Source organism: Gavia stellata, chromosome 4 (genome assembly GCF_030936135.1).
Source record: "Gavia stellata isolate bGavSte3 chromosome 4, bGavSte3.hap2, whole genome shotgun sequence".
NCBI lineage: Eukaryota > Metazoa > Chordata > Aves > Gaviiformes > Gaviidae > Gavia > Gavia stellata.
This window is the reverse complement of record NC_082597.1, coordinates 72,157,147-72,171,883: the sequence shown is the minus strand read 5'-3', so window position 1 is coordinate 72,171,883 and position 14,737 is coordinate 72,157,147. Positions and strand designations below refer to the sequence as shown.

Genomic DNA, 14,737 nt, shown 5'->3' with positions numbered 1-14,737 from the left:
AGAGGCAATGGCATTTTCTCTTTCCATATTTTAAAGATCAGAGATTAAATTAAAGGTTGAGTGGGGTGGGATTTTCTTAGGTTTTCATTTTAAGTTTCTTAGTTGTAACAAAAGTTTACGCATACATATAATAGGACAGTTAAGATGGATGGTAAAAGTATTTTGCACACATATAGCATCTGAAGATTGTTATGCTAATAAGGACATTTCTTTGGCTCAATAGGGATAAGATGCTAATAAACCCTCTTTATTGATAAAAATGCATTTTAGGGTTTTTTAGGTAGAGTTGTATCTAAATTTCCCTCCATATAACAGTTATATTAAAATATATAGCCTTCTACTCAACACAAATAAAAATAAAATATCTTAAAATCTAAATAATTCAGTAGTTTTCAGTCTGAACATTTTCATTAATCCCTTTGGCTAAATGAACAAAAGAGCTTCTTTGAAAGCTTTGTTAGCTGGTCTTAATTATTAGTTTTTTGTGAGGGAAATGGCAAAAATGAGTTTAAATGATCTGAGCTGTTTTTGTTGTTCATGTTCAGTACTAAAGCAGAACAAGACAAAAGGCAAAAAGAGGAAAGAGCATCAAATCTAGCAAATGCAAATCCCTGGCACCGATTCTCATTTGCAAGTTTCTTTCCCATGGACAGACTAGCGAAGTGTGCAGCATCACAGCACTTTTTTAGACCTGTTCCACTATTCACCCAAGTGGAAGTAGCGTTTCTAATCACAATTCACAGCAACGGCACTCTTGTGATGACTGGTAGGCAAACTAGATTCTTACCAGGAAAGTGGTAAAAAGGAAAAGGAAAAGAAAAAGGGAAGCTGAAAGAGAGGAAAAAATAAGGTAGAAGAAAAACTACGAATGAAGGAAAGAAAGATAGCAGAAACAAGACTGTCATCTTCCTGGCTTCAAACCAGTCTCTGATCCTTACACTGTGCACAAGCAGGCTGTATCACGTTCGAAGAGCAGCTATTATCTCAGATGGCTAGTTTTCTCGGGTTCATATTTCAAACACAGTAATCCTAAAAGGAATAAAAGTCTCACATCTCAACTGTTTTCAGAAGTCAGTCAAAGCGGCTGGCAGTAACTAATGAATTCTCTTGGTCCCCCCTCTCTTGCCCGGTTTGGTGATGACGCCAAAGATCACACAGCAGCACAGTGTAGGGCTGAGGAGCACAAGAGCCATATGGTGAAGTTCATTTCCTTCAGTCCCATTGATCCCCTATCTAATCAACATCCAAGAAATGCTGACTATGGAGACCAGTGATCTGAGCCCGCTACCAGATAGACAGGGGTCCAAGAGTCAGCTACTGGGAAGACCATATGTCTACACCAGCTACTGGGGAAACCCATGTGCGTGTAACAGGAAGAGGTCCAAGCACCACCAGCCGGAGTGTTGTTGTGAACCTTGAGGCCTCACATGTCTGGGTGTCAGCAGCTGGGGAGTGCAGGGAGATCTGGAGCCAGCTACAGGATTGACTGTCTGAGCCCAACTACTGGAGCAATTAATATTTTGTTACTATATATATAAATAATATATGTATGTATGTATGTATGTATATGTATTCCACCAGTGGACTTTGATCAGGCAGAGAGGAGGAACAGGATCAGGCTGTATCAGTGCTACGTGTTTGAGTGTGCTGGTGAGGTACTGCTTTCTGCCTGTGTTGATTTGTTGATATTCCTATCAGGAATATGCAGTCCACCTCTACTGGGTTCAATAGCCTATAACAAGGACAACCATGCAGTTGTCTGCTTTTAACCATTGTTTCTTCTTTTTCTACCATAGGGCTAAGAACATTTTCTGTCCATTCACATATTCCCTCTGCTTTCAGTCGAATGAACAGAAGGATCCCAACAGCCTGAGAAACGTTTCTTGTGTCGTCTAACCACAGACATCTATTTATTGCAAAAATCATATTTGAGGCTTGTAAGCCTGAAGCATCATCATACAGACATATTTTCACTGAAAAGCTACCTAGATTCCTCTCTTTTTCGCGACATACAAAAAAAAAGAGAGGAAGAGATCTTCAGATATGGTAATTATGTGTTTGGATACCAATATGTTGTTACAAATTTTTTTACTAAAACTCTATCATGACCAAGGAAGGTAAAAAAAAGGTCTCTGATACAGGTACAACAAAAAATATAGGTTGACAGATTCCTCTTGATCAGAAAGTACTTAAAAACGCAATTCCTTCATTCAACCCCCAAATATGCTACCCTTCACCTTGATGATTCATTTGGTAGACCAGCTTTGCCCATAAGATAGGGTAACCAAAACCAACAAATTGTGGAAAAAAATAGGACTACCATTGTCTTTCCTCCAAGCATCTGTGATTGAATTTATCAAAGCCTTAACTCCAGCCTGGTGACTTTCAGTGGTCTCTTCCCTTCATATTCCCACAGAACCCAAAATTATTGTATTAGGGATGTTATAGAGTCTACCCTTGCCTGGTCTTTGCAATACCTATTTATGAACCTGTTATCCATGAATTTGTGTATAGCTTTCACGAATCTGATGATGTTGTCTACCTCCACAGCTTTGTGATAGCAGATTTTAAAAGTTCACTGCTGACTGTCTTAGGAAGTACTTTCTTCCATTTGTTGACAATTGATCTCCTACTTGTTTCATTGAATGTTCTTAGTTCGAATATTTTGGGATTTGATGAGGCATTCACCTTGTCCACCACCATCATGATTTTATAAAAATTAATCATACATACACACACATCCTCTAACGTTCTCCTCTCCAAATTAAGGAGTCCCAGCCTTTTTAGCTTCTCTTGGTCAAGCAGCTGCCTAATCCCTTTAATAATTTCATTTGCCCTTCTCTACACACACATCCTCTAACGTTCTCCTCTCCAAATTAAGGAGTCCCAGCCTTTTTAGCTTCTCTTGGTCAAGCAGCTGCCTAATCCCTTTAATAATTTCAGTTGCCCTTCTCTGTACATTTTCCAGATCTACTGTGTCCTTCCCAAGTTGTGGAGACAAGAACTATGCAGCATACTCAAAATACAGCACGTCAAGGTTTTAGACAGCAGTGAAATGGCACACACTGGCTTCTTCTCTCCACCCTTCCTGACGATGCCCAATATTTTGTTGGCACTTTTGGCTGCTGCTGCACATTGTACTCATGTGTTCAGGGGAATATCAACAGTAATGTCAAGATGTATTTCCTGCATTGTAACTGCCAGTTCTGAGTTCAGTGTTGTGTACAGATGCTTAGATAATTTTTCCTGAAATAGATCCCTTTAAATTTATCCACACTGAAGCTCATCTGCCATGTTTATGCTCAGCTTTGTAAGGTCCTTCTGGATCTCCCTTCCACGGCATGGTGTTTGACAGTCTGGCAGAGCTTAGTAACATCTGCAAACCTGGAGATTTCCCTGCCCACTTCCTTCTCCACGTCATTGATGAAGATACTGAATAAAACTGGTCCCAACCTTAAGCACTGAGAGACCCTACTGCGGATTCTTCCTTTCTGAAAAGCTACCATTCAACATCCGATCTTTGCCTTTAACCAGTTTTCCTCTAAACCCATGGCAACTTCATTTCTTTAACAATCTGATGTGGAACTTCGGCAAAGTTTTCTGAACATCCACCAAAGCCCCAATATCCATGCACCCACTGATAACCCTCTAGGACAGCAACAGGTTGGTGAGGCAGGGTTTCTGTTCACAGAAGCCACACTGCCTCTTTCCTGACAAATTATTCTGTACTTGGCTAAATGCTTAATGATCTTCTTCCTTCTTACAGAACCCACCATTTTACCATGAAGAGAGGTCAGATGCATTGGCTTGAAGTTCCACAGATCAGTTCTGGAGCACCTTTTGCAGGTGGAAATTCTGCTGGTTATTTGTCAGTGCTGTGGCACAGGGGCTATTTGCAATGAAATACTGACTAAGTATTCATACTTAAAGATAAAATAAAAAAAGAATGAAATCACAGATACCATGGTTAATAAAAATAATTCTACATTTCATCCTGTCTTTTCAAAAGTTGAATTACACATCAAATACATCAGCAGGTTTGTCTCTTGTCTTTTTTTAAATAAATTAATTTAAAAAAACCAACCAACATAGAAATCAGCACAGAAAAGTCTTCCTAACAGATACATCATATCACACTGAGAAGGCTGAACTGGCTTTAAGCTATTTAGTTATTGTACAACTAATGCAACTTTTGACCTTTGATGGAGGATTAATTCACACAATTAACTGTGATTGGTATATTGACTCTCAGGTATATAAGCACCTATGTTCCCAATTCCACTCTGATTAAATCTAAAATTATTTTATACAGTACATAATTCTAATTGATAGTGTAACATACATATAGCTGAGCATACTAATCTGCCTCAGTATGTATAGTGTTTTGATTCACTTTGTCTTTATCCACCTTCTGTGAAAACTAAGCTTTCCATACTTCTTTCCTTGCTTATAACTTGATACAGATTGTTTTAATGATTATATGCCATTTGACTACTATAGCTGAAGTCTGAGTGTGTTATTACTAAAGGAGGCTGACTTTCATAGAACCCAAAGGTTTTCTTGCTAATACCGATGTAGACTTATTACATCACCTGAAAATCTTATGTTTTGAATCAAAAATTGTTTTCTCACATCAAAGACATGAAAACATATAGTAATAGAAAGGGGAAACCAATCCTTTTCTAAACGTAAAACACACTGCCACCTCCAGGTGCTTATTTAGGCTTTTCTGTGATCTATTCTCTCATTTAGAGGTGTTACTTCTCAAATCAATCAAGCTGGGCTCCTTCAGAGGAAAATTTTGTTTTTAAAGAATTGGATACATTTAATTGTGATCAATAGGATAAGTACAGCAAGCCAAGAATCATCAGAGCTAGCTGGGTACAGCTACAACTTACAGCAAGAGAGAACGTGTCTGCGAAAGTCTTGTAATATGTTTCAGGCAGTTTTTGGTTGGTGCTTCAAAATCACCTCTTCTTTCCTCAGGTTCAGGTTTAATGAACTCCAAATTAGTTTCTGGAAAGTCAATCTTTATTTTAAAAAAAAGGAAAAAAAAAAAAAGAAAAAAAGACAAGACATAAGTCCTTTTAGCAATATGTATTCTCAGATACAACTGTCAATAAATGTTATCTTGGATTTGTACAAGAAGCATACAACATATGAGAGAAAGAAAAGGGGATAATACTTGGAGGATGTTCACTGTATGTAATATATTACCTAAATATGTTGGTGATAAACTCAGCCCATGAAAATCAGTAGCTTTGTCACTGATTTTCCTGGGAGAATTTCATCCACTGTATTTCAATTTTATTAGAACTGCATGAACTCAATGCTGAAGTAATTTTTTCCTTTTTTCCTCCTTTCCTGATTTTTAATAAGATGGTTCTTAAATGGGAAGCTTCCATTAATGTAGATTTTTTTTTTTTTCTGAAAAAGTAGGCTTAATTCTGACGTGTAGTTTGCCAGTGTAAGAGATGGAAATCAGATTCTTGATTTCACTTCTGGATGTTCAATTTCATGTATATTGTACATCATCTACCAATTTTTCATTCTTTGCACTTATGTATGAGCATCAGAAATTTAGGATAATGTTTTTAAGATAAAACATTCAACCAAAATTATGAAGCTTGAGGTGCTTGATAATCTAAGTACAGACTTAGCTGAAAATTCAGGTTGTTCTTCAAAATTCAGCTCAATTTGGACATTCCGTTTTGGTTTATTAATGCACACCATAATCTCTTATCTATATACATATCTGTTTTTTAAATATATGTATTTGATATGCATCACTCTTCTAAAGGTTAACAAAGTTATTCCGTACAAAATGTAAGTGTCCTGTCGGTCACATCAGAAAAGCTATCTTTATGAGATTTCCAGCATGTTTGCAAATCGTGATACTGTTACATGCATGGGAACAACTGAAAACGAGGGGGGGAAATGAGAGATCCTCCCATTTCATTTTTTCAGCAGAGAAAGATTATAAATGAATAGCCATTTACTGTCTCAACTTCCCTTTATTATTAATAAAGGGAGCTATTTTAAGGCATCGTCTTTGACTGAACTCCTCAGACTAGAAAATCCCCATTTGCTTGTCTATTAAAAATAGAGCATTTTTAGGCCAGTCTCATTTATCTGTATTATCTGCTTTTACATGTCATTTGCTAATAGTCATTCAGCTTTTTAATACAGAAAACAATTGGCTTTGCCCTTGAAGTATCCAGTTGCTAATTTAAGCTGGAAAGGTGACAAAACTACCATGCAGACCTAATGCATTTTCAATACTGGGAGCACCATTCTGCCCAGAATGAGTGGGTGCTCAGCGTGCAGTCATCGAGGGAGAGCTATACTGATAACTATTGACATTTTGCTTGTAGCCACTTCCTTTACAATCCCTTATGGTACTCAGCCTAATTGCAAGCTGTATGTTACATTTATAATAGCACGCAATTCAATAGTACTCAGAAGAAAAGTTCAGATTTGAAAAGGCAGCTGTAAGTCAGGTACCAAGTCATTAATTTGTGTAAAAAGTATTTTTGGAACCAAAACTATAAGAACAAAAATTACCCTACAAAAACCTTCTCTAGCCCTCAGAGGTGGTATTTGATATGGAAAGTATCTCATATATATGCCACTGTGCAGAATTATAGACTTCTATCCATTGAGATAAACATGCTTTCTTCGAGCAGCTATAATGGAAATAGGATTTTTGATTTGTGTGCTCTTGATGAGCCGTGGGAACAATCCTTTTTCTTGCACTTTGTTAGAAAACAACCCTTTCCTTTGCTTTCTTACCTGCAATGTTACTAAGGTTGGTGTATCAGTACTGCAGATGCCCGGGGTAATCATTGTTGTTGTAGGCGTGCTGTGCAACGTCATGCTAAGCAGCACAGTTCCATGAATGAGCCTCCTGCAACACACAGAGACAGAAATACTGCATCAGTACTGGAGATAAGATGAACAGGGGTTTTTTTTTAAATTAAATCAAAGAACATGGAACTGGATAGCTTAAAAGACAAGCAAAAAGCGAACAAACTTTTTCATGTGACTAGTACAAATCTGGCCTAGGTCAGTACAGGTTGTACACCAATGGCCTCACTGCTGTATTGGTATCTGTGCAGTTGCACGGATCATGACACAAATCAAGACATTTCCAGGTCAGCTCTGCACTTTACTGCTGACTTCTTTTGTGACAGAGGTTGCCATTTAAGCTAGGTGTAAAAGGAAATATAGAAAAAGGAAAAGGAAAATACCACATTTCTATCTCAAGATTTAATATTGAGGACAAATACGTTAGAGATTGTGAAGTGTCAACACAGTATGTAAGGTGGAGGGCAGTATACATTCATTCTACAAAAGGAAGAAACTCATGGCAACCTACTGCAACCATGAAGGATCCTTGCTGATTTTATGTGTAGATGGCAGGGAAGCATAAGTATGTTATCAGAGTCTCCAAAGAGCTGAAAGGAGTTTGAGTGGGACAGTTTGTACCACATGTGCTGCATATGGTCTTTGGACAAATGAAAGATCATGGTCTGAAGTACCAGTCTGGGCACTACATGTACAAGAAATTCCTATCAGAAACAGGTATGCATGTGGTCTGCAGATAAGAAAACCAGCATGATCTGGCAGGTCAACACAATTCAGTCTAGAGAACTTGAATAAAATCAGAAAGTTCAGGTGTAAAATCTAATCATAACCAATCCACTCAAATTAAGAATGCAGTACTTGAATAAAGGAAGATACAGTACATTGGACTTACCCTTTTATTTGTCCACATGTTAATGGTTAGTGAGGTGAGAAATCTGATTATGTTCAACACCTCTTCTTTTACTGGCAAATAATTTTTATTATGATCATTCCAAGCACTGCTCAGTCAACACAACTGAGAGAATGAGGCAAATTCTCTTCTGCCCATTGCAACAGAAACAGCCAGCCAGGTAGATGAGATTTGAGTGTACAACTTTTACTTGAGATGAGGATGTTAGGAGTACAAGAGAACCCAAATGGACTTTTTGATCCCAGCATGAGTTTGCAACGTTGCTGTACCTTTTGAATTGCAAACTGAAAGAAATTGTTGCGAAGTCATCTGAAGAAGACATAAGAAACTCCCGCAAAGTAATTTTTATAGTCAACACTCAGTGTAAACCTAATTCAGGGCTAATTTTTCTTTTTCATTTCTCAAGCTATTCATGTTGTTAGTGCAAACATTTTATTTTATTGTGAGAACACAGCTCAGGAGGATTAAAGACAAAACAATTTTCTGAAGTTTCTTTTGCAGCTGTAGGTGTATTTGCTCAGGAATGGAGGCAGAAAAAGGAGCTGTGATGTGAACAAAATAGCACTCAGGGGAAAGCAGTTGTGTACCCCTGTACTCAGCGCTGGTGAGGCCACACCTCGAATCCTGTGTTCAGTGTTGGGCCCCTCACTACAAGAAAGACATTGAGGTGCTGGAGCGTGTCCACAGAAGGGCAATGAAGCTGGTGAGGGGTCTGGAGCACAAGTCTTATGAGGAGCGGCTGAGGGAACTGGGATTGTTCAGTCTGGAGAAGAGGAGGCTCAGGGGAGACCTTATCACTCTCTACAACTACCTGAAAGGGGGTGGCAGAGAGGTGGGTGTTGGTCTCTTCTCCCAAGTGACTAGCGACAGGACAAGAGGGAACGGCCTGAAGTTGCGCCAGGGGAGATTTAGGCTGGATATTATGAAAAATTTCTTCACTGAGAGAGTGGTGAAGCACTGGAACAGGCTGCCCAGGGATGTGGTGGAGTCACCATCACTGGAGGTGTTTATGGAACGTGTGGACGAGGCATTGTGGGACATGGTTTAGTGGGCACGGTGGTGTTGGGTTGATGGTTGGACTTGATGATCTTATAGGTCTTTTCCAACCTTAATGATTCTGTGATGAAGTCTTTCACATTTAGGTCATTGGCATGAATGTGGAAGTGATGAATGGTGGCTGAAAGTTGGTTTTCTGTGATGTGTACTCGGATGACCTTTAATAAACGAGTCACATCTCTTCAACCACTTGTTTGTGGACAGTGGTTTACAACATAACTTGAACTAATTGGCACTTTTGTTAGAAGGGAGAGGAGTAGCTGAGAACTGAATGAATGTGAAGACTAAATTATCCTTTTGAGCTCTCATTTCTGCTAAGCACTTTCATATTGTGCTCTAAAACTACAGAGGGCTTCAAGAAAGAATCTGTATAGTGGATTTTTTTCCTGGGAAACCTGGAAATCTGTGGATGCAAATACAAGAAGTAGCCCAGACCTCAAAGGCACTGTAGATGTGTTTAATTGAGACATTTTCTGAGTTCATTATTTCAATTCATTTGCACCCAGTGCAGACGTAGCTAAAGACTGTCCAGAAAGATAAGGAAGAATTGGCAGGTGGGCTTCTCAGAGACCTCAACTGGAGAAACAGCAAAGAAAGCAATGTATCTTTGCTGGATTGAGAAGACTTCACATGTTAAAGCAGATGACAGGACCACGAGTACAACTAAAGACATTAAAACTCTTTGATAGTATGGAGATGATATCTCCTAAGAAAAAATTAATTAGTTGTAAAAACGAGGCACATGTTTATGCCTTGTATATAGAGTAGCCTAATTTATACATTTACAAATAAGTGAGCAACTTCTGTATCTTCCATTAGTAAGTCACTCTTTGGACTAAGGCTTGTCTGTAAACACAGGAGGCATTTAAGAAAAGATGTGAGGAGTGTTCAACAGCTGGAAAATATGGTGTATATTTCTGAGGTACAGCTTTCCCTAGCAATCTTTGGAGCACTGTATAAACTGCACAGCAAACATTCTTCAGGACCAAGTCTGCTTTTGGACACACAAATGGAACAACAAGAGGGGGCATGAGGGTAAAAGAAACAGTAAAAAGATGCATGATTATTTTTAGAAAAATGAAATGAAGCAGGAGAGTGTGCAGGATCCATTCAGAAAAGGAAGGAGCCAGCATCATGAGCATGATAACCATAGCATTTACTGAAGGGACAGATACTTCTCTCTGCTACCTGGTTCTGCTGATGAGCTCAGGCCAGTCACTCCCCATTCTGCCTGCCAGTTTTGCCATCTGTAAGGTGAGGGTAGTGCTACTGACCTTTGCAAAGACTGTATAATGATCACAGCCATAGACAATGGCTTCCATGTAGCAACTTCATCATCAAGCATATCAGGTGGTGAATAAACAAGTGCTGCTCTGTGCCTACTGCCATTTATTTATTTATATGCTCATGCAAAACCAGGGCAGATGGAAACCCCTGGAATTACACATATTCACAATTCTTGTTTATTACCGGAGCTAAAAGAAACTTCACGTCTTATTATAGCAGAAGAGGACACTGCAATTTAAGGACAGCTCAAGTTACCCTAACTTAGCAAAATCAACCTTGTGTCCTGGTCACATGGGAGACTTCCCTCACCACACCCAGCAAGAGGAATTTTTTGTTGCTTGCTCTGTCTGATTTGGAAATACAAGTTCAAAATAAATTGTGTTGTTAGAATCAGTGAAGTCAGAGCAATGGGCACTGTGAGCGACATTATAACTCGCAAATTGCCTCAGATGATGGATTTCTGATTTGTTAATTAGCTCTGGATCACTAAACTATTCAGCCCAAGAGACAAACACATTTTTCTGATGTGAAGGAATGGAAAATTGGTACATGGGCTTGCAAACACTTTTTGAACTGCCTCTTGCATCTAATAAGACTTCTTGATACAGATGCACCATCAAGAGCCTTATTGGCATTGATTTAGGGCCACTATCTCAAGTCAACTACTTGATAAGTATAAGAAATGTGGATGTGGAGGCTCACATACTGGACGAGTTGGCAGCAACAAACATTATTACCGAGTTCATTCCCAAATGTATATAACATTAGAGTTACTGTTTAGACTGGATATACCAGGAAAATGAGGACAAAATACAGTGTAAAAATAATGTAATTATCCCCAAACCTGACATTATATGCCTCAGAAATTCAGAGTTGAGGTTAAATTTAAAGGAAACACAAAGCTGCTAAGGTATAAAAAACCTATATCTTATGGTCCAAGCACTCTTAATTCTACATTGGAATGGTACTGTGAAAAAACTACTTTATCATAATTACAAATACTACAGCACTCTAGAAAATTCAAATTAGAGATACAATTTTCAAATGCAAAGTAATGCTAAATGTCCTACAGACTTTTATAAGAACCACATCTTCCATCCCCACAGTTTCTAGTTTAAATAACTTCCAGAAATCTGAAGGTGCTGAATACAGCAAATACAAAATTATCAGATTATTTAGACTTTTATTCAGAATTTGCAATTATGTTCCTGATTCTTTCCTAATTTTTGCCGCAAAACATAAAGATAAAACATAAGTGTACAAACAATAATTTTAAGGTAAACAACTACATTTAGGCCAAGTTTGGAGAAAAATTGCAGGGAGTCAGTTTTGTAAAGGGTGAGACTACTTGTACAGAAACATGCAAAGCTGATAAAGCAGTAATCCCAACACACATTTCATAAAGAGTATAGTGGCTGCCCTGTATATTCATCAGCTACTCATGTTATAAATCAGCACACTGCAAGACAACTATCAGAACAGTGAGAGACATTACTGGAATTCAGGATATAATGTAAATTAAGCAAATTTGAAATTTACTAAACATCTGTTCACTGACAAGTCTTTAACAACAACTACAAAAAAAAAAAAGAAAATTAAACAGGCCAAATTCTTGAGAACATTTTTAGGTGTTGTGTGGTTTTAACATGGGCAAGGTACGGAGAAGAGATTGCAATAAGAAATGCTAAATAATAAGTAATAGGCTTTATTTAAACATTTGGGTTTTGCTTCTACTTTTTTATATATTTCTCATACAGTCTGCTTAGTCAGCAGTTTTAAAGAGAAAAACTGGAGTGGTAAAATCTCAGGAAATAGCTACAGCCCTTTGATCTGGCAAGGGACTTTGACATGGTCTTGCCCAAAAGCATGAGAAACTCTTCACACTTCTTGAAAGAGATTAAAGGAATTTGTGTACTTTATATGTTAAAGTAAGTTCACTTCTTCTTAATCTTCAATTTAAACTAAACATAAAGAATTAAACTATGAAGGAGAGAAGCGACCATACAATGACAATAATCATTTTGTCATATCAAATGTACAGAGAGGAGTAAATACAGAGCCTTTTAAAATAAAGTGTTCTTTTGCCCTAGCTAACTCAAAGATCAAGATTCCTAAGTAATGTCTGTGAATAACCCAAAACTGATAATTTTTTTTCCTTCTCTTTTGAACATAAGCCACAACCAGCGTGAAGAGAATTCCTGTGGTTTTGATCAGAAAAAGATATAATGGGACAGAAATGAGGAACGGTATTTTTAAAATGCTTGACATTTATTTTCTTTTTCCAGTGTTTAACAAAAAAAAAAAAAGAAATTTTTAACAAGCATCTGAACAGAGAAAAAGAGACCACCTTCTGTCCTTATCTTTGCTGACCCTGAGAAGAATGGCTCAGTGACCAACTGGGACAAGGATTTGAACAAGGATGTTTGATGACCCAGGCAAATACCTCAGGGCTACTGGCTTCTTCAAAGAGCTTATTTCTGTCCTTTCCCCTATAGATTAAATCCTAGACATGAGAATGTTAATACTTTTTTAGAACTCAAATCCACCTCTGAGAAAAGTTTTCTTCTAAGAAAGTTGCATTTTCCAAGTTTGAAATGTTTTGTCAAAGATTTCCTGATCAGATTTCTCTAATCTTTTTATACACATTTACAGAGTTTGTTCATTTAGAGACCCTAATACCATAATCTTTGCAATAATACAACGTACTCTTGACACATTAGCATGACACTACAGGTACAAATCTTTTCTTGGTACATACTTTCAAGTTTAGAAGTACCCTATTGAAATAAGTCTTGAAGTTTAGTTGCCTTCCAGCAGCAAGGGAAGTGAAGCTGGGTTCATTCCTCAGTATATTCATGTTTTCCACAAAATTGTTGAGTCAGATAAAAACAATTATTAAGTTTAAAAATTTTTGTGGAGCAGAAAACGGCCTCTCAAAGTCCTACTGCTGCTTCCCAATTACTTCAACTAACTGATAGCATTACCTATTAAGTATCACCTGACAGTTTTAATCCTGCTACTTTCCAAGTAGGTAACCCTGAGAAGTAGTTCACTCCACAAAAAAATATTCATCATCTTTCAAAGAAAAGGAAAAACAGGTTGGGTGAATGTTCCGATGTTTTCAAGTTTCACATTTCAGAAGGAATTTCAGAGCTATCCTTATTTTTAAATCAGTCTGTCAATTGAAATCACGGTGAATGAATAATTCTGTGGAGTTGTCATTGGCTAAGAGGAAAAAGCATTTAGGTTTCTTTGTGTTAGTAATTACTATAATTGTAAATGACAGTTATCAGATTAGGGGGTGTTGAACAAGCTATTCCTAAATCATTCCTCCCCAACAACTCAACTTTTATTTCTGCTTTGAAGGGTCATTTCAGCAATGATCTGTACAATTAAACAGCAGATTAAAGGAAAGTAACCCTCTATCCCCTTCATTGTGCTGATTGTGTATACCGTGAAAGAATGAAGCCATTTTTCAATAAAATTTTCGAAACTGTCTGGGTGACTTGGAGATCTACCTAAAGAAAATTAACTTGCTTGCTCTGATGGCATACATTAAAAAATATATATCACTGGGAGATGAGGGCTTTCAGGTCTTCCAAAAATTTAGATCCAAAGGTGCCCAAGTGTTCCCCAATTAAGTTATCACACCTAATGCTCTGTTTCTACATGTACTCAGCACATATCAGCTTGCTGGGGATGAGGACACCTTAACACTTCATTTCAAATTAGATTCTCAGCCAAGATAGTCCCTCTGTCTATTTCACGCTAAGCACTAAGATGGTAGAAATACTCAAACACAATGCATGTTTTGTTTAAAAAGACACACACAATGGAAGAGTGAGTGATGTGCTTTTCTTCAGACTAACTTAATGAAAGAATGCCCAAGCAATCCTTGGAGCAGAGATTTGATTCATGTTTCTTTCCTTTCTTCAAGCTAAGTGCTCTAATCACTAAGTCACAGAAGAATGCTCTCTTTTTCTGGACAGAGTAATCCTGAATTTTCTTCTGAAAAGATGGAAAAAGCCTTTAGCCCAGTCCAATCTATATGCTAGTGTTTTAAGCCTCTCAGCTTAAAAGTTCAATGGAACCCAAGGTCTTTCAAACATAGTAAATTCATACATGCAAGCAGGTTTTTTGTTTTTGTTTTAAATGGTGATTGCTACCATATGCAGAAGTAGATGAAGATGTCTCAAGATGAGGAAAGAGCTATAGCTTACAGATGGATGCTAATGCAGAAACTTGTGGGGCTTGAACATATCCATCTATTGCCCAGAGGGCATGCAGGGCTATGGAGTCTAAACTAAATATCATTGTAAAGGCTCGATCTAAATTCAGACGTCCCAGTGCTACTAAAATATATTTAGGGCACTGCAGAAAATTTACCTTAGATCTCTGTTTATGGATCACTGCAGAGACATTCAAGGCTACAAGCATCTTTACATCACTTTTACACTGTGTGCTGTGTAGAAAGAAGAGGTTAAAATAGAGGAGGAAGCTTTTAAAGTGGTGGGTAGAGTGAAAGGTGCTCATTGTGGTCATCACTAACCGCCCCACTCTGAGCTGAATGAATGGGTGTGAGAACAGAACACAGACTGCAAAAAACCCCAACCATTG

At 37.8% G+C, this 14,737-nt stretch overlaps 1 protein-coding gene across 1 annotated transcript in view; it reads right to left on the bottom strand.

Annotated features, from left to right (window-relative positions):
* Positions 1-14,737, bottom strand: part of PIK3C2G (phosphatidylinositol-4-phosphate 3-kinase catalytic subunit type 2 gamma) — a 209,812-nt gene that overhangs the window by 124,553 nt on the left and 70,522 nt on the right. The window contains exons 13-14 of the mRNA XM_059816945.1: positions 6,793-6,907; positions 4,899-5,029 (exon numbers count right to left, since the gene is read on the bottom strand). Of these exons, the coding sequence (XP_059672928.1) occupies positions 4,899-5,029; positions 6,793-6,907 (246 nt within the window). The remainder of the gene's footprint in view (positions 1-4,898; positions 5,030-6,792; positions 6,908-14,737) is intronic.